The sequence below is a fragment of the Bufo gargarizans genome, chromosome 4 (genome assembly GCF_014858855.1).
Source record: "Bufo gargarizans isolate SCDJY-AF-19 chromosome 4, ASM1485885v1, whole genome shotgun sequence".
NCBI lineage: Eukaryota > Metazoa > Chordata > Amphibia > Anura > Bufonidae > Bufo > Bufo gargarizans.
Window position 1 is genome coordinate 350,140,217 of NC_058083.1, and position 21,372 is coordinate 350,161,588.

Genomic DNA, 21,372 nt, shown 5'->3' on the forward strand with positions numbered 1-21,372 from the left:
AATCCTTTTTGGAAGAGCAATTTCTCCTGAGGCGGAGATACTGACCTTTTGGGATGCCTTTCTTAAGTGGGAGCGGGTGGCTGCTTTCCCACCTAAGCAAATTGTTGGTTGAACTAGGCTTCCTGTAAACTGTCGTGGTCAGTTCTCCCTCCTCAGTTTTAGAAATAAGGACATCCAAAAATGGCAGATGAGTGGTATTATTTTCGCTGGTAAAACGGAGGCCTATATTGTTGACATTAAGGGCCTTCACCAGAGAACAAAAAGCGACTTCATCACTATTCCAGATGATAAAAATGTCGTCGATGTATCGCGCCCACAGTCCCACAGGATCTAATAGTACGGACCCGGTATCCGTAAAAATCAGGGTCTCTTCCCACCAGCCCAGGAACAGGTTGGCATACGAGGGGGCGCATGGGCTCCCCATCGCGGTGCCCCTGAGCTGGTGGTAGATCCTGCCGCTAAAAGAGAACACGTTATGAGTAAGCGTGAACTCCAATAAACGGAGAATAAACAGACTGTGGGCGCGATACTGACGACCTCGGCTACTCAGGAAATGTTCAACAGCCTTGAGGCCTAGTGAATGTGGAATACTGGAGTAAAGGGCCTCCACATCTATACTGGCCAATAGACTATTCGCCTCAGTGTAGATGCCCTCCAGCCGCTTCAAAAGATCTGTCGTGTCACGAGTGTAGGATGGAAGGGTGGTCACAAACGGAGCCAGAATTTTATCCACGTAGATCCCTGTATTTTGGCAGAGATTGTCCACCCCTGAGACTATAGGTCGTCCCTTGAGTGGGTTAACGCCCTTGTGTAGTTTAGGAAGGCAATAGAACGTTGCCATGCGGGGACACGGGGGAAACAGAAACTTAAATTCATCGTCGGAGATAAGGTTTGCCAACTTCGCCTCCTCTAGAATAGATTTGAGTTCTGATCTAAATTCATTAGAGGGATCTCGAGGTAACACCTCATAGGTGGAAGGATCGTTTAATAGAGACTCACACATTGCTCTGTACTGACCCTGATCCATGACCACCGTGTTGCCCCCTTTGTCCGAAGGTTTAATTACGATGGAGCGGTCATTCTCGAGATCAGAAATCACGGTGGCCTGGGCACGGTCAACATTAGAGCAGTGTGGAGGTCTAATTTCTTCGACCTGGTGTGAGACCAGTTCCAAAAACACGTCTATACAGGATGGATCCATCCTGTATAGACGTGTTTTTGGAACTGGTCTCACACCAGGTCGAAGACCGCTCCATCGTAATTAAACCTTCGGACAAAGGGGGCAACACGGTGGTCATGGATCAGGGTCAGTACAGAGCAATGTGTGAGTCTCTATTAAACGATCCTTCCACCTATGAGGTGTTACCTCGAGATCCCTCTAATGAATTTAGATCAGAACTCAAATCTATTCTAGAGGAGGCGAAGTTGGCAAACCTTATCTCCGACGATGAATTTAAGTTTCTGTTTCCCCCGTGTCCCCGCATGGCAACGTTCTATTGCCTTCCTAAACTACACAAGGGCGTTAACCCACTCAAGGGACGACCTATAGTCTCAGGGGTGGACAATCTCTGCCAAAATACAGGGATCTACGTGGATAAAATTCTGGCTCCGTTTGTGACCACCCTTCCATCCTACACTCGTGACACGACAGATCTTTTGAAGCGGCTGGAGGGCATCTACACTGAGGCGAATAGTCTATTGGCCAGTATAGATGTGGAGGCCCTTTACTCCAGTATTCCACATTCACTAGGCCTCAAGGCTGTTGAACATTTCCTGAGTAGCCGAGGTCGTCAGTATCGCGCCCACAGTCTGTTTATTCTCCGTTTATTGGAGTTCACGCTTACTCATAACGTGTTCTCTTTTAGCGGCAGGATCTACCACCAGCTCAGGGGCACCGCGATGGGGAGCCCATGCGCCCCCTCGTATGCCAACCTGTTCCTGGGCTGGTGGGAAGAGACCCTGATTTTTACGGATACCGGGTCCGTACTATTAGATCCTGTGGGACTGTGGGCGCGATACATCGACGACATTTTTATCATCTGGAATAGTGATGAAGTCGCTTTTTGTTCTCTGGTGAAGGCCCTTAATGTCAACAATATAGGCCTCCGTTTTACCAGCGAAAATAATACCACTCATCTGCCATTTTTGGATGTCCTTATTTCTAAAACTGAGGAGGGAGAACTGACCACGACAGTTTACAGGAAGCCTAGTTCAACCAACAATTTGCTTAGGTGGGAAAGCAGCCACCCGCTCCCACTTAAGAAAGGCATCCCAAAAGGTCAGTATCTCCGCCTCAGGAGAAATTGCTCTTCCAAAAAGGATTTTATCAAACAGGCAGCTGACTTACGATCAAGATTCCTTCAGCGAGGATACCCGGACAGGGTGTTGCGACTAGCCTTCAGAGCAGCATTGCAGGCAGATCGCACAGATCTCCTAACTCCTAAACCTCACCAGGAACATACGGGGAACCTCATCCGTATGATTAGGACTTTCGACCGTGCAGCACCTGAAGTTCGCAATATTCTATGCAAAAATTGGGGTGTCCTCATGATGGATCCAGACCTCAGAGAGGTCTTGGGACCACACCCTAACATCACCTATCGCAGGGGTCGTAACCTCCGCGACAGGTTGGTCTCAAGCGAATTTATACCGCCTGTACCCTCGGGTACTGCATGGTTGCAGTCAAACATCAAAGGCTGCTACAGATGTAGTGGGTGCATTGCATGCAGTCATTTGCAAACAGGTAGGACCTTCCGCAGTAATAACACCGGTAAAGTCTACACCATTAACCACTTCATCAATTGCAGGACCCGGGGGGTGATTTACCGCCTCGCCTGTGAATGCGGTAAGGAATATGTCGGTAAGACTATCCGAGAGTTTCGCAGGCGGGTGGGTGAACACCTCAATGATATATCCAAGAGCAAAGACACACCAATAGCCAACCACATCCGCATTCATCATAATGGCACTGCCCATGTGTCCTTCATGGGCATTGACCGGGTCGTCCCTCCACGTCGTGGAGGTGACTGGGACCGGGCGATCCTCCAGCGTGAACTCCGCTGGATCTATTATCTTAAATCCATGACACCGTTGGGGCTTAATGAACAGCTTAATTTTAGCTGTTTTCTGTGACCATTTGATGGCACTATCTTGTCCCATCACTTCTGGATTTAATTTAATTTAATTTAATCAAAACTACTTCATTTCAATCGATTATACCGAATCGTTATACCTCATGTCACCTCTATCTCCTGGCCTCATCGCCGGCCCCCTGTCATAGCAGCTGGGTTCATTTGCTCACGATCATCCTCCCTAAGAAGCTCTGATGTAATTAGCATAAACTGTTTTTGTTTTTGCTTCATAAAATGAGACCGCTGACACGCTGGCCTCTTGTTCTAGCAACTTGTTCGCCGTATGTCTTAATGCGGCGTCTAGTTGCTAGGCACCCTGCCCGCTCCCAGGCTCTTATTTATTCGCCCCTCCTACTTCCTTGCGTGCCATCCCGGCGTCGGCATATGACGCTTGCGCTCCACCTGTCTCCGCCCTCGGCGCTGCGCACAGCTCCATCTGTGCGGCCCCTGTGGTGGCCTGTGGAACGCACGCGCCGTCCGACGCTGCGTTCCATGGCACGCAGGACACCTGTTAACAGGACGCAGCCTTACCGGTCTCCACGTGACAGGTTCGGGGGGGCGGGCCTTGGTAATGAGCGCGCGGCGCTCGCCTACATTTAAATGGCACATCGGAGGTAAACAGTGCCGACAGCCCCTGACCTCACACCCTCTGATTTGGGCCTCACAGTGACCGCATCACGCGCTTTTTTAGCGTTTTTTGTCCATGTGCTTTGACAGCCCACTGGCTAGCTAGCACTCACGGTCCTGTTGATAGGATTTTCTTTCTGTTGTCCGGTCCCACTGGCCTGGCCATCGTACCTGGAGCTTGAATAGGCCCCACTGGACCGTTCTATAGCGTCCACTAGCCATCACCCTGGCTCACCGACTTAGCTCCCACACCTGCAGCTAGCCCCTTTAGCTGGTCTAGCTGCTAATATTGCTCTTTTTTCAGGCACTACTCTGCCTGTTACCCTTTACTTTTTTACGTCCCCTGATGAGTTTTTCTAAAACGGAAACGTGACACGTCGGGACATCTCTAGGGCTCAATAGGGACACCGGCCCGTACTAGGGTTAGGTATCCGGACGGGGTCGCTCCTTGCGGAGCAAGAACTCCGTATAGGTAGGCAGGGTCTACTAGCCCCCCTTTCCCCTCACTAGGGATACACCAGGGACTATTACTCTCGACCTCACCTACCGTCCAGCACATCTTGGTACCATCCTTAATGCACGCGCTCCAGTGACCAGCACCCTCCAAGAATCGGACTTCTCCCCTGTGGCATCGCCAACCAGGTTCCTTCCACACAGACCTGTCCGTCCATCAAACCATCCGGGTGAGAACTTTCCATACTTATACTGGTGCATATTCGTGCAATTGTCTTTGGCCCATCTGGGCTTGTCTATCTATTTTTTGTATCCCTTTTTTGTGCCATTTATTTTATTACATCCTTATTAAACGCTAAGTTTTATTCCCTTTGATCCCCAGCAAGGGACCAGTACATTCATTTCACATAATTTGGGAATATTTGGTCAAGGCTCAAAGCTAGACCCGTGCACTTTTTTCACGAAAAAATCAAGTGGTTTTATTCACCCATATTATGGCAAATCTTAGCAAGATTTGCCATAATATGGGTGAATAAAACCACTTGATTTTTTCATCAATATCCGGAGTGCAGTCCTATTTCTTCGATTATACTATTGGGGATTGCCGTCATCCCCCTTGGATTTTGCACCCACTCTTCAGGCTGGTGCTCCCGCTGGACTTTCTTTTTATATATATATATATATATATATATATATATATATATATATATAAAAACTAGGGGTAGTTCTGCAATTTAAATGTATTACTAGTGGTAGTCAACTGCAGGACTACCCCTACTAATACATTTATACTGTAGGATTACCCCTAGTAATAGAGATATATATATATATATATATATATATACACACTGCAGGACTACCCCTACTAATAGATATACACTGCAGGATTCATGGTACATATAGGTATGCTTATTCTCCTCCCATTGATGCACATGGAGGTTTCTAGGAGCAGCACACCATATGTGCGGCGTCTGTGCTCCTAAACATAGAAGCCCAATGTCTTAGGTAGGTTTAGCGTAGGACTCAGCTGACCTGAGATCACCGTGGCGCTTGGTAGGCGGGCACAGATGTATTTTGATCAAAATATATTGGCTAAGTGTCTCAGATTTTATCATATCAGAGTGAGGACTTTGTCCATATATAGTGCTTGCATCTACTTTATTAAGTGCATTATTATCTTATTTCTGCAATTTCTACACTGCAGGATACCCTTAGTAATAGATATATAGAACGTGGCCTACCCCTAGTAATGGATATATATTACAGGACTAACCTTAGTAATAGAGTTGTTGGAAGCTAACATTAACAACATTCATGATAATATAAGAAATGGAATACTTTAAACAGCAGCCTGTTCCAGGTGTCCTCACATACCATACTGGATGACTACCCCTACTAATATATACATACTGCAATACTCGTATGATCTATACGAGTGTATTACTGTAGTGCAGTGGCGGCACATTCGGCCTAAGTGCAAGAACGCCATCCAAAAGTAGATAGGTTCATGACAACCATGACACAGTCATTGTGCTACTGGACGCTGATTGGCAAGAAGTCAGCAAGAAGGCCGGAAAATACAGTATAGTAATGGGTGGAGTTGTGGCTGTAATTGTGAACTCACGTTTAATATATATGGTATGTCTGTACATACTTTAGATAGCTAGTTAGGCACTTCCTTCCCTACACATTACCTGTATGTCCCCTTTGTTCCTGTCCTTTAGTTAGATAGTTAACCTCCTTTTATATTTCCCTGTACCATTAATAAATCCCCCTTTTAAGATCCAGTAGCTATTTTTGCTAATTTACTATTAACTGGCACCCCAAAACTCTGCAGATCCAACATAGCATGTGTATAAGAATTTAGCTTGAAAGTCTGCTACTCAATAACATAACAAAACATATGCTTTTCTAGACAAGAATTGTCTTCAAAGAAAAGGTACAGAGAACATTTGCAGGCAGGATGGAAACTCTTCTCCGGGTCGGGGTGGCATACAAAAGGTACAAAACAACATGCTTCATTATATTATTGAGTAACAGACTTTTATGCTGAATTTGCACATAGATTCTTTGTTGGATTATGTTCATTTGCATTGCATTCTATTTTTCTGATGTGCAGCCCACATAACTGATGCATGTGCACCATCCAGTAATGTGCTGACCTACTGGCGTGTTTGCATCACCTATAGTTCTACTGCTTTGGCGCTGTCTGTCAGTGCAATGTCTTGCTTACTTGTACACTAGAACTGCCTAGTGAAAAGGCTCATTGTTTGTATTGGCCTCTCTAGCCAGCAGTATGACCATGCCTACTTGGTTTCACTATGCCTTCTATAAGTTTGGCTCCACCTACAACATGAAGTTCCCAATCCGCCCCTGACAGAAGTTACAATAATTTGGTCCCTTGTCATCATGTAACTCAAATATTTATAATGATGTAGTAGCCTCTGAAAAATTCTGAAGAAAGGTCCTGCCTGGACAGAGATTCACTTGAGGAGAAACCACGCCCCAATCAGAACTTCTCCTGAAGAAGTGATTATACTCACAGTAATGCATTCAATCACAATTTTCAGACACCATTAGGAAGAATTCACCTGTAGTCAACAGGTGTAGTTACGTGGCAGCCCTACAGAATATGTAGTTTACAGATAATATATTCATGCAAACTCTTTTTTTTTTCAACTGTATCAACTATGTAACTAGAATTTTTTTTATTTCACATTTTCTGTTAAACTTTTTTGTGTGAAAACAACAAGGACCCCTCCACACACACACACACACACACAAAGCACACTCCCCCCCCAAAAAAACATGCAAGTACATGTGCCAAATAAATTGTCGCATTGCCAATATGTAGAGTAGATCAAGGAGTTAGATCCACTTGGATCATAGTGCAGTTTTAACAGATGGCAATCTATACTTAAGTATAGATTGCCAAGTGTATTAGGATCCACATTGTAGCATCCGTAGCTGGACAGCCAGACTACAGAGCCCAAAGTCTCCACTTCTCCAATGCTCTTAATACAATTCCCCTTCAAATCAGACCAAGGTGATACCTCAATAATTCTGTAGATACTAAACCGGGGGTATCAATCCACAATGCCCATCGTTTTTCAAATTTGGCAATAGCTCCTCTTTTCCTATACAGTCATGTGAAAAAATTAGGACACCCTTTGAAAGCATGTGGTTTTTTGTAACATTTTTAATAAAAGGTTATTTCATCTCCGTTTCAACAATACAGAGAGATTAAAGTAATCCAACTAAACAAAGAAAACTGAAGAAAAGTCTTTTCAAGATCTTCTGTAAATGTCATTCTACAAAAATGCCTATTCTAACTGAGGAAAAAGATAGGACACCCTCACATGTATTCCCTCTTAAATTGGCTCAGATCTCACACAGGTATATCACACCAGGTGCACATAATTAGTAGATCGTTACTCTGCATGTTGAATGAGGCTTGCCCTATTTAAACCTCAGACATTTAGTTTGGTGTGCTCCTGACTGTTGAAGTGAGAGTGAGCACCATGGTGAGAGCAAAAGAGCTGTCAGAGGACTTCAGAAAAAAGATTGTAGCAGCCTATGAGTCTGGGAAGGGATTTAAAAAGATCTCAAAAGATTTTGAAATCAGCCATTCCACTGTCCGGAAGATAGTCTACAAGTGGAGGGCTTTCAAAACAACTGCCAACATGCCCAGGACTGGTCGCCCCAGCAAGTTCACCCCAAGAGCAGACCGCAAGATGCTAAAAGAGGTCTCCAAAAACCCTAAAGTGTCATCTCGAGAACTACAGCAGGCACTGGCTACTGTTGATGTAGAAGTACATGCCTCTACAATCAGAAAGAGACTGTACAAGTTTAACTTGCATGGGAGGTGTGCAAGGAGGAAACCTTTGCTTTCCAAGAGAAACATCGAGGCCAGACTGACATTTGCCAGAGATAAAGTTGACAAAGACCAGGACTTCTGGAATAATGTTCTTTGGACAGATGAGTCCAAAATTGAATTATTTGGACACAACAGCAGAGGACATGTTTGGCGTAAACCAAACACAGCATTCCAAGAAAAGAACCTCATACCAACTGTGAAGCATGGAGGTGGAAGTGTCATGGTTTGGGGCTGCTTTGCTGCAGCAGGACCTGGTCAGCTCACCATCATAGAATCCACGATGAATTCTACTGTGTATCAGAAGGTGCTTGAAGAACATGTGAGACCATCAGTTAGAAAATTAAAGCTGAAGCGGAACTGGACCATGCAACATGACAATGACCCAAAACATACTAGTAAATCAACCAAAGATTGGCTGAAAAAGAAGAAATGGAGAGTCCTGGAATGGCCAAGTCAAAGTCCAGATTTGAATCCCATTGAGATGCTGTGGGGTGACTTGAAAAGGGCTGTACGTGCAAGAAACCCCTCAAACATCTCACAGCTGAAAAAGTTCTGCATTGAGGAGTGGGGTAAAATTTCCTCAGACCGATGTCGAAGACTGGTAGATGGCTACAAGAACCGTCTCACTGCAGTTATTTCAGCCAAAGGAGGTAACACTCGCTATTAGGGGCAAGGGTGTCCTATCTTTTTCCTCAGTTAGAATAGGCATTTTTGTAGAATGACATTTACAGAAGATCTTGAAAAGACTTTTCTTCAGTTTTCTTTGTTTAGTCGGATTACTTTAATCTCTCTGTATTGTTGAAACGGAGATGAAATAACCTTTTATTAAAAATGTTACAAAAAAACCACATGCTTTCAAAGGGTGTCCTAATTTTTTCACATGACTGTAAATTATGTAACTATAATTAACAAGAACACTTTCAATATCATCCTTTGTAGTAGGGATCGACTGATTATCTGATTTACAGATATTATCGGCCAATATTCATGATTTTCTAAGTTATCGGCATATAACCTTGCCGATATGCTGATAATGCGTCCAGCGTTGCTCGCTTATGAGAAAACATGGCGCTTGGCTGGCCCCGCCATGTTCAGTGGCCAGAGTCAGTGGACGCGGCCGCCGCAGAGCCCAATAAAATGAGTGCGCCCCCCCTCCCAGTATTAAAGTAATTTCATTGGCGGCAGTGGCAGTTCTGGTCGGAGCCCCAGGAGTGTAATTGCGAGGCTCTGATTAGTTACCATGGCAGCCAGGACGCTATTGAAGCCCTGGCTGCCATGGTGAGCTCCCTGCTTCTATGCACAGGGCAGCAGGAACAGTGTAAGATCCTATTCACCCTAATACAGCTCTATTAGGTTCAATAGGGAATATCGGTATAAGTTATCGGCTATCAGCCCGAAAGTTCACATGGTATCGATATCGGCTCTAAAAAAAAAATCTACTTTGTATGGTCGGAAAGCAATTTTTTTCAATTGAAGTACAGTAGCTATGTAACTATGGTAGTCAGAGACTGTGGGTACAGCAGGGGAAGTTATCTCAGTAGAACTAATTGTGATCCTGAATTCAAGAAGACATGTTACACTGTTAATGTTAATATTCTGTCTATGTCAAAGAGATTAAAAATACCTTAATTCTTCTCCTATGTTTAATTTTTTGTACACTTTTATCTGCAGGTCTGATGGTCTTATCAGCTTTTAAAATTTCTTCATATCTAAAAGATAAACAGAGTGAACAATTGATCTTTAATTTTAGTATGAAGTTAGAGGAGTAGTTATCAATCACAAAAACCAAACGCTATATGGTGATGACATGTGAAATCATTTAAGTTGGTACACAACAGAAAATGTGTCCATGTTTACTACAGTTACAATTAAAGCAAATGTTCATGGACATTTTACAGCATAGATCATTAAAGGTGTGGGGGGTTCAGCCCGCACAACCCTATGCAGGTGCTCATTGCTATGGCGAAATACAGATACAAACGCAAAAACACAAATGCAATCGCACTCTGCAAACCAGCACTCTGCCCTGTCTCTATGCTGGATGTTGAATAAGGCATTGGTGAACATTTTGGCCAAAGCGTAATAAGCCACTCACCACATCAAGGTCGCCTTCATGAGTGTTCCCTAACACTAGTTCCTACCTGTTATGGGCCATGACAGCCACACAAAGTCCAGGGAGCGCAGGTACAGCATGCACGCCAAGCACACTCTGCTTTTAACCCCATCCGGTGCCATTACAGCTTTCATCGGATCCAGGGATGCAAGTACCAGCATGCATGCTGAGCCCACTATATACTTCTCCTGGAGCCAAATGGCTACTGGTAGGTACTATATAAGCAGACTCAGTTTTATACTGACTTTAAAACCAGCCTCCAGGGCGGATTAACTGGTCAGGTGTGCATGACTGCTTGGAGATCGCCACGCCTCCAATATACAATATACTACACGCCTCCAATATACTACAAAGAAAAAAAATGTTGGGGGGGGGGGGGAGGTCAGCCCTGGTTTTAAAGTCAGTATATAACTGAGTCTGCTTATATAGCACCTATCAGTAGCCATTTGGCTCCAGGAGAAGTATATAGAGTGCTTAGCATGCATGTTGGTACTTGCATCTCTGGATCCGATGAAAGCTGTAATGGCACCAGACGGGGTTAAAAGCAGAGTGTGCTTGGCGTGCATGCTGTACCTGCGCTCCCTTGTGCGGCTGTCATGGCCCATAACAGGTAGGAACTAGTGTTAGGGACCACTCATGAAGGTGACCTTGACGTGGTGAGTGGCTTATTACGCTTTGGCCAAAATGTACACCAATGCCTTATTCAACACCCAGCATAGAGACAGGGCAGAGTGCTGGTTTGCAGAGTGCGATTGCATTTGTGTTTTTGCGTTTGTATGTGTATTTCGCCATAGCAATGTGCACCTGCATAGGGTTGTGCGGGCTGAATCCCCCATATTTTTTCTTTGTAGTATATATTGGAGGTGTGGCGATCTCCATACAGTCATGCACGCCTGACCAGTTAATCTGCCCTGGAGGCTGGCTTTAAAGTCAGTATAAAACTGAGTCTGCTTATATAGCACCTACCAGTAGCCATTTGGCTCCAGAAGAAGTATATAGTGGGCTCAGCATGCATGCTGGTACTTGCATCCCTGGATCAGATAAAAGCTGTAATGGCACCGGACTGGGTTAAAAGCAGAGTGTGCTTGGCGTGCATGCTGTATCTACACTCCCTGGACTTTGTGTGGCTGTCATGGCCCATAACAGGTAGGAACTAGTGTTAGAGACCACTCATGAAGGCGACCTTGACGTGGTGAGTGGCTTATTACGCTTTGGCCAAAATGTACACCAATGCCTTATTCAACATCCAGCATAAAGGCAGGGCAGAGTGCTGGTTTGCAGACTGCAATTGCATTTGTGTTTAGATCATTAAAGGGTTTGTCCAGCCTTAAAAAAGAACCCCCACAAAAAATATTATTCTCTGACCTGCTAGAAAGGTACATGACAATCTGTAGTGAATGTAATCTTCTCATCAGTGACTGTATTTGTGAGCTATCCCCTCCCATGTAATTTTTAGCTTTGTCGTGACCAACTCTCGGATCTCCAACTGACACAAGGCAGGAAGTGAGTTACTTCTCTCTTCATTCCTACGGGACTGACATTGAGGCTCCCATAGGAATACATAGAGAAACTGACTTCCTCTCCACACAAAAGATGCTGTGTAAGTCTATTTTCACACTCGCATTTTGGCTTTTTGTTTGTGAGATCCGTTCAGGGCTCTCACAAGCGGTCCAAAACAGATCAGTTTGCATTCTGAATGGAGAAGGATCCGCTTAGAATGCATCAGTTCAGTCTCCATTCCGCTCTGGAGACGAACACCAAAACGCTGCTTGCAGTGTTTTGGTGTCCGTCTGATGAAACTGAGCCAAATGGATCTGTCCTGGCACAGAATGTAAGTCAATGGGGACGGATCAGTTTTCACTGACACAGTCTGGCACAATAGAAAACTGATCCGTCCTCCATTGACTTTCAATGGTGTTCAAGACGGATCTTGGCTATGTTAAATACAAACGGATAAGTTCTGAATGGATGCAGACAGTTGTATTATCTGATCAACTCTGTCCATGACGAATCCGCACAAAACGCGAGTGTGAAAGTAGCCTTATTTGGAAACTTTGATTTCTGATCACATTACACAGCTGAGAAGCAGAAGGGAGGGGATAACTCACAAATACAGCCACTGGTAAGAAGATCACATTCACTACAGATTACATCACTGAAGATAAGGAAAAGGTAGAGTTACTAAATAGCTCTGTTTATACAAAAGAAGAGAAAGGAGCTGATATCTGTGGTGCGGGGCTGTTAGTACATCCAGTAATATACTCAATTGGCTAACTGTAGATATGGTCTAAGATAAGTGAAATAAGTTAAATGTGAACAAGGCTCCGGGTCCAGATGGATTAAACTATAGAGTGCTTAAAGAGCTAAGTCATAGTCATAGCTGTGCCTGTTTATAATTTTTAAAGATTCTCTAAGTACTGGTTCAATGCCAAGTGATTGGCGGAAGGCAAATGTGATGCCCATATTCATAGGTCCTTCACAGGTAATTATAGACCAGTTAGTTTAACTTCTGTTATGGGAAAAATGTTTGAAGGACTATATACAGTAGTATGTGACTGTAAATAATATTATAAGTGATAACCAACATGGGTTTATCAAAGACAGAAGTTATCAGACTAACCTGATTTGGTTTTTTGAAGAGGTGAGTAGAAGCCTGGACAGAGGGGCGGCTGTGGATGTAGTGTTTCTGAATTTTGCAAAGGCTTTAGATACTGTCCTTCATAGACATTTAATAGGTAAAGTAAGGTCTATAGGCTTGGAAAGTACAGTTTGTAATTGGATTGAAAACTGGCTGAAGGACCGTGTCCAGAGAGTTGTGGTCAATGATTCCTATTCAGAATGGTCCCGGGTTATAAGTGGTGTACCCCAAGGTTCAGTGCTGGGCCCTTTATTATTTACTTTATTTATTAATGATATAGAGGACAAGATTAATAGCCCCATTTCTATTTTTGCAGATGACACCAAGCTATGTAGTACTGTACAGTCTATGGACGATATCCACAAACTACAAGCTGGCTTGAACACTCTGAGTGATTGGGCATCAACTTGGCAAATGAGGTTCAATGTGGATAAATGTAAAGTTATGCATCTTGTTAGTGATCATCTCTGTTCTTCATATGTCCTAGGTGATGTAATACTGGGAGAGTCACTTATAGAAAAGGATTTGGGAGTCCTTGTGGATGGTAGATTAAATTATAGTACACAATGTCAATCAGCTGTTTCTAAGGCCACCAGGATATTGTCATGCATTAAACAAGGCATGGACTCACGGGGCAGGGATGTAATATTACCACTTTACAAAGCGTTGGTGCAGCCTCATCTGGAATATGCAGTTCAGTTCTGGGCACCAGTCCATAGAAAGGACGCACTACAGCTGGAAAAAGTACAGAGGAGAGCAACTAAACTGATAAGGGGCATGGGGGTCTTAGTTATGAAGAAAGATTAAAAGAATTTAATTTATTTAGTCTTGAGAAGAGATGTCTAAGGGGGGTGGGTGGGGGGGGGGGGCATGATTAACCTATACAAATATGTAAATGGGCCATACAAAAAAATACAGTGATAAACTGTTCCATGTAAAATGCCCTCAAAAGACAAGGGGACACTGCTTCCGACTAGAGAAGAAAAAGTTCAGTCTCCAGAAGCGTCAAAGCTTTTTTACTGTAAGAAATGTGAATCTGTGGAATAGACTTCCTCAGGACGTGGTCACAGCAAGAAAAGTGGACAGTTTTAAAAAGGGTTTAGATTAATTCTTAAAAGTAAACAACATTAACGTGTAGAAATCTGAGTCTCACTTCCTTCTGGGATTCGCGTCCCCACCTATCCCTTGGTTGAACTTGATGGACTTATGTCTTTTGTCAACTGTATCAACTATGTAACTTCATGTACCTTTCTAACAGGTCAGAGAATAACATTTTTGGTGGGAATTATTCTTTAAGTTCGAATCTGACCAAGGAAACCATCTACATGGAGTTTTTTATGTTCTGCCCGTGTTTGTGTGGGTTTCCTCCAGGTACTCCAGTTTCCACCCATACTCCAAAGACATTCGAATAGGAAACTTGCCTGTGATCCCCATTAGGGACAGCATGATGCTAATGTCTGTAAAGCGCTGTGTAATATGTCAGTGCTATATAAGTGAGTAAATTAAATAAATAAAAATAATTAAGTGATGGCTTGTCTTTAGGATAAGATGATCAGCTGTTCTATGTAGCTTCATTGCCAAAAGTCTGTGCCAGAGCTACAGAGAACTGTCAACATTGTAGTGAACAGCGCTTGTCAGTGCGGCACAGTCCTCAATGGGAGCAGCACCGGAGCTACAAAGCACTGTCCACTATAATGTTGATTGTGCAGTGTAGCTCCAGCTCCAACTTCCAATCAAGAAGCTACACCGAACGGCTGATCAGCTAGTTTAATAGAATAAACATTTACATCATACTTCAAAACATTAAATATTCTTCTATTATTCTCCTGAATCATACCGCATGTGTCCTTTGAGGTCAGCTGAATAAATGTCAAGCCCTTCTTTCTTGTCATTATCTTCTACTTTGATCTCAATATTACTCTCCTTTATTTCATCCTTCTTTTCAAGCAAAGCAGTTCTAATGTTTGAAAAAAATTATTTAAGCATGTTGTCAGATATTTTCAGGACAAATTTTCAAATGTATTTAATACACTGGGAAGACTAATAGGATTACCTAGTTACCTAGGGACTTTTCACATACTATAAATGACAATAGCATACTTATGTTTCATATTATCCTAATGATGACATAAAGTGGTATAAATTAGTTGGGGCCATTTAGTTTTACAAAATAAAGATCTTACTCTTCTATTTTCTTAGCACTGTAGTCCATCTCTTTATTTTGATGCATTTCACCTTCTGGTATACTGATTTGTTCATCTGCAGATAACTCATCTTTTCCCTTTTCATCTATTTCTTTGTAACATGGATCATCTATGTTTTTAACCTAGAGCAAAAACATAAAAATAGTTAAGAACGCTGAATGTCCCTGATTTTATTATAAAGTGTATTTTATGTTAATAGTATAAAGAGATAATGCATCAATCATCGCAAAAAAGGCCACAAGTTTGAGACACAATGTAAGTAAGCAATATATGTAGCTGAAAAAAATGAAAAGCAGGCCTATATAGTGAATCAATATAAAACATAGCATACATGACCCGCAAGGCAAACACTGTGCATGAAGAAATTAACTAGAACTAAGGGAAAATAAAAAGTACCCGAAATAAATGAGAACAGAGAGAAGAAAAGAAAATGAAGAATTAAAGGGCATGTTAATGCAGAACTTTGAATTTCCTTAGAACTGAGATCTTCCTTAGATCCACTTCAAAAGTTCACCGTAAAACAAAAATAATAATCTAGTAGATATTGAGGCGTCATTGCTGAGAGGCAGACCATCTTCTCTTACACCAAGGGTACATAACCTTTTCTGGTTAGGGCCACTTGGTCAGATTTAACTTATTAAGTATTATACTCAGCCAGGAAGAAGTCACCATTGCACGGCTCTGTACTATACTGGCCAGGAAGAAGTCACCTTGGCACATGCGCGGTGGCATGCACGTTCAAGACAGTGATGCGCTGCCCGGCCAGGACCAGCCTTCAATCAAGCTCACTAAGGCTGCCCAGCCTCACAAGCCGGAAACCAGGAAGTGAACAGCGCAGCTCGCAGAAGGTGAGTATGAAATTGCTAGATGGGACAACCCCTTTAAAGGGGTATTACCAACTGAAATACTGTATGGCATTTCAGACATACAATATATATCACATACAGTATGTCTGGTTACATTTCCAGGGCTGCCATCCAATGAGAAAATACATGAAAAATACTGTATTTTTCACTTCATAAGACACACTTTTTCTTCCAAAAGAGGGGGGAAAATCAGTATCTTATAAAGTGATGCACTTCATTATGGAAGTGCTCACTAGTATGCAGTAGGTGGCGGGATCCAGGAGTTAGGCGCTGCAGTATACTCACCCATCCCTGGAGCCACACAGAACTGTCCTGATGTTTACGGCATCAGAATGTAGTACGTGCACTATGACATGACGTTGCACAAGTCAAATTAGAGTGCAGCATGGGCCCAGAGAAGATGGGGTAGCGCGACTGAAGTAGAAACGGGTGGACCTGTAGAGTAGGGGCGGGGCAGGAGAGGTAAGATAATTTATTTTAAGCTCTGATACAGAAGTTTGATGGGGGTCTGACATGGAGATCTGATAAAAAAGTCTGACATGGAGGTCTGATATGGGGGACTGAAATGGAGGTCTGGATTCCTGATATGGTGGTCTCATCTGAGGTCCTGATATGGGGGTCTAATCGGATGGGGGGTTTGGATTGCAAGACCTAATATTGGGGGGGGGGGGTTGATCTGAGGTCCTGATATGGGAGTCTGTCAGGATCTGATATGGGGGTCTATTTTTTTCTTATTTTCCTCCTCTAAAACCTGAGGTGCATCTTGTAAAAAGGAAATTTGGTACATGTGAGCAGCCACAAGACAAACATGTGTTTTACCAAATGGTTGTGGGCCACAGGTTGCGCACCCTTGTCTTACACAGTGCACTACACTTGACAGGAGGTATTGAAGGGGTTTCTCATTACATGCCACCAGTGACACATCCAGATCTCCATAAGAGTATGAAGATCTCCTCCTCACTCTCTCCAAAAGGCTTAAACATGGCTTAACACAGGTGCCCTCTGACTCTAGTGGTGAGTTTATACTTTGAGTTTTGTGGCATTTTTTAAACAAAAAATTCCAATAATTTTTAACTCCTTAGTGACCACTAATATTCTTTTTTATGACAGCCTAGTCCAAAGGCTGCACAGATCTCTCCTGCAGGGAACAGCAGTAGCTCACCTGACTTATGACAGCCAAGCTCCTGCTCTAACAGCCCAGAACAGCACAAGCCCTAATCCGGTTGTTTAACCTCTTAGATACCGTGGTCAATAGTGACCGCGGCACATAAGTGGTCTCAGAGAAATGGTGCTATACCAATGAAACTAAACTAAAGTCATCCTGCAAAATCAAGCCCTCACACAGGGCCTTAGGGATATATGATCTGCCTATATATATATATATATATATATATATATATATATGTATATTTGGTATCACTATAAATGTACTGACCTGGAGAGTAAATCATGTTACTTATGTTGTAAAAAGTAACTGTAGCAAAATTTACTGAGTTAAAAAGGCAAAGATGATATTGATCTTTTTATCATTCCCCCAAAATTAGTTAATAAAAAAGTTTATAAAAGTTAATCAATCAGTTATGTGGAACATTAAAAACTACAACATCTATGGAATATAAAAACTACATCTATGGAAAAAAATATAATTATGAATGTGACAATGAAAAAAATGGCTTGGTCACCAAGTTGCGAAACATGCTGGACAGAAGAAAAAGCGGACAACCCCTTTAATGAGAGCAATAAAACATTATTCAACAGCTGGAACACATTTGGATCTCTGCTTAGCTAATTGGATGTCCACATGGGAAGTCTAATAAATAATCAAAAATGGGCAACTCTAGTTTTGCTGGAGTTACCTTTACCAGAGGTACACCCCAGGAATGGTTCACCTAGTTCCCTTCATTACCCCCTTTTTACTCCTTTTCTTTTTCCTTCCTTATTTTTTTTATCCCAGAAACAATTTTGTTCAATAAATATTACATGTAACCTTGATCTAAATCCTTCATATGCCACGTTCTGTCTTTGGATTAGATTACAATTATCTAACTCTAACCTTGTCTTTTACATTGGCCCCTAAAATGCTATACCAAATGCATTTCCAAATGATTAATGGAATGAAACAAGTTATTATTACATGACTTACAATTTCCTTTTCTTCTGATGGCACTTTATCAGTATTATTACAAACATCATTCTTTTCATCAGGCTCTTTTTTGAGATTTACCACACTTTCGGCATCCTGTTTCAGGGGAATCTTGCTTTCAATGACAGTGTCTTTATTTGATTTTGCTACTTTTCTTGGCAGATCCATGTGGAAAAAAATATTAGTGGAAGTACAGTACTCTTCAAAACCATAGAGGTATCTGTAAAAGAAATCACAACGCATATGAATGAGGAGAGTTCAAAGTGGTCGTTTCATTTAGAAAACCCATTTTCAACAATGTTACAGTGACACAAATAAAAACATTCAGTCACCACACTGCTAATTTCGATACAGACAAGGGGAACACATGCGTTTTTGCATGGCATTCATAAAAAGTTTGCAATTACAAGCAGTAGAAATCTATATGTATAGATTAGTAAGTAATAAGTAAGTTTTAAATGATGACCTTGCTGAATATGCCGCCGTGTGTATGTGTACAGGATGAATAACACTATATGACCATTATATCACTTGTATATGGCATTTTTAGAAATTTTCCACTTTGCAGGCTATATTTCTAATTTTCAGTTCTCCCTAAGCTGGTAGGTAAAGACTAGCTGCTCATTATGTCTGCCCACATAGAGAAGGGAGATTTTGTTACCTAGTTCTCTCTCACTCTGTCATTCTATCAGCATCACTTAGAAGCACCACATAAGACGTTGTATATAAGTACTGTGCAACAGTGATGTAAATAAAGCATATGCCTGAGATGTAACACTGTTAGTTGCTCTAGCTTCTTTGTCTGTGTCTCTCTGCTTTGTTTTGTCATGGTTCCGCTGGCCGGCGCTGCCTCTATAAGGCAGCAGTATCCCATTGCTGGGGAACCAGATAAGCTGTGCAGCCTGCTCTGAGATTGAAGTCCCAGGCCAATCATGAGGCGCGTCAGGGCTTCAGAGAATCAGGGCACTCAGCTAGCAACTCTACCCGACTTGTAGGGACACCAGTGTGAGCTGTGACTGGCACACTATATAAGGTTGGCTCCTGCATGTGCAGATGCTGGTGAATTTCTTGTCCTGTGGCTCCCCCTGCTGTTCACTTGTTGTATTTGAAGTCTCCTCTGGTTTGTGGATTTCTTGACTGGTATTATGACTATGTTTTGGCTTCTGGCGATTTGGCATTGTATTGATCTCCTGGTTCTTGACTCGTTTTTTTACTTTTGTTCAACATTTAAACCTTTACCATACAAATTTTCTCTGACTGTTTTTCTGTTTGTTGTTCCTTGTTTGTGTATTGTCATCGCACATATTTTAACATAGGGACTGCCGCACCCAGTTGTAGGGTCACTGCCTAGTGTGACTGTGCAAGTAGGTAGGGATAGCGGGTCGGAGAAGTTGTAGGGCTTCGCTATCCCTGTTTGTGTGTGACGGTAGTCGTGTTGTCCCGACATATTCACCAGTCCATCCTAAATCTGCCTTTGTTTCATATCATGAATCCTGTATATGAATTAGTGGAACAAATAGAGAGTCTATTCCTGACGGTCCAGGATTTGGCCCAGAGGGTACATAAACGGGAGACAATTTAAAGGGGACCTTTCACTAATATACAAACTCAAAACTAACTATATCTGTGGGCAGAGCGGCGCCCAGGGGTCCCCCTGCACTTACTAGTATGCCTGGGCGCCGCTCCGTTCGCCCGGTATATGCTCCGGTGTCTCAGCTCCGTCTGTTGTATTGGACTGATTTTTTTGTAGGAGGCGTGTCCCTTGCTGTAGTGCTGGCCAATCGCAGCGCACAGCTCATAGCCTGGCCTAGCCTGGCTATGAGCTGTGCGCTGCGATTGGCCAGCACTGCAGCAAGGGACACGCCTCCTACAAAAAAATCAGTCCAATACAACAGACGGAGCTGAGACACCGGAGCATATACCGGGCGAACGGAGCGGCGCCCAGGCATACTAGTAAGTGCAGGGGGACCCCTGGGCGCCGCTCTGCCCACAGATATAGTTAGTTTTGAGTTTGTATATTAGTGAAAGGTCCTCTTTAAGGGTTGTTGGGCAGTACCTAAGCTTCCCTGTCTAAGCTAAAATTAAACTTCTGAGGAGTGACAGAAAATTATTTTCTGCCTTTAAGGAAGGCTGTAAACGTCACTTCAGAATCAGACCTTTTGCTTCTGGTTATGAGCAACAGTGGGTAGGAATTTTAATTTAATTAATGGTACACACTCAGATTGGGTCACTGTCACTCTATTAATGATCTTGTAGGAGGCTTGCACAGTAAATTTGAATTTTTGCAGATGACACTAAACTGTGTAAAGTAATTAACAAGGAAGAGGAGAGTATACTGCTAGAGATGGATCTGGATAGATTGGAGGCTTAGGCAGAGAAGTGGCAGATGAGAAATTGTCGTATACAGGTCCTTCTAAAAAAATTAGCATATTGTGATAAAGTTCATTATTTTCTGTAATGTACTGATAAATATTAGACTTTCATATATTTTAGATTCATTACACACCAACTGAAGTAGTTCAAGCCTTTTATTGTTTTAATATTGATGATTTTGGCATACAGCTCATGAAAACCCAAAATTCCTATCTCTAAAAATTAGCATATCATGAAAAGGTTCTCTAAACGAGCTATTAACCTAATCATCTGAATCAACTAATTAACTCTAAACACCTGCAAAAGATTCCTGAGGCTTTTAAAAACTCCCAGCCTGGTTCATTACTCAAAACCGCAATCATGGGTAAGACTGCCGACCTGACTGCTGTCCAGAAGGCCATCATTGACACCCTCAAGCAAGAGGGTAAGACACAGAAAGAAATTTCTGAACGAATAGGCTGTTCCCAGAGTGCTGTATCAAGGCACCTCAGTGGGAAGTCTGTGGGATGGAAAAAGTGTGGCAGAAAACGCTGGACAACGAGAAGAGGTGACCGGACCCTGAGGAAGATTGTGGAGAAGGACCGATTCCAGACCTTGGGGGACCTGCGGAAGCAGTGGACTGAGTCTGGAGTAGAAACATCCAGAGCCACCGTGTACAGGCGTGTGCAGGAAATGGGCTACAGGTGCCGCATTCGCCAGGTCAAGCCACTTTTGAACCAGAAACAGCGGCAGAAGCGCCTGACCTGGGCTACAGAGAAGCAGCACTGGACTGTTGCATGTCATTCGGAAATCAAGGTGCCAGAATCTGGAGGAAGACTGGGGAGAGGGAAATGCCAAAATGCCTGAAGTCCAGTGTCAAGTACCCACAGTCAGTGATGGTCTGGGGTGCCATGTCAGCTGCTGGTGTTGGTCCACTGTGTTTTATCAAGGGCAGGGTCAATGCAGCT

The 21,372-nt window shown here is 42.9% G+C and overlaps 1 protein-coding gene across 1 annotated transcript in view; it reads right to left on the minus strand.

Annotated features, from left to right (window-relative positions):
• ARID4B (AT-rich interaction domain 4B) overlaps positions 1-21,372 on the minus strand; it is a 387,064-nt gene that overhangs the window by 102,059 nt on the left and 263,633 nt on the right. Inside the window, exons 15-18 of the mRNA XM_044290640.1 lie at positions 18,053-18,272; positions 15,023-15,165; positions 14,677-14,796; positions 9,713-9,797 (exon numbers count right to left, since the gene is read on the minus strand). Coding sequence (XP_044146575.1) covers positions 9,713-9,797; positions 14,677-14,796; positions 15,023-15,165; positions 18,053-18,272 — 568 coding nt within the window. The remainder of the gene's footprint in view (positions 1-9,712; positions 9,798-14,676; positions 14,797-15,022; positions 15,166-18,052; positions 18,273-21,372) is intronic.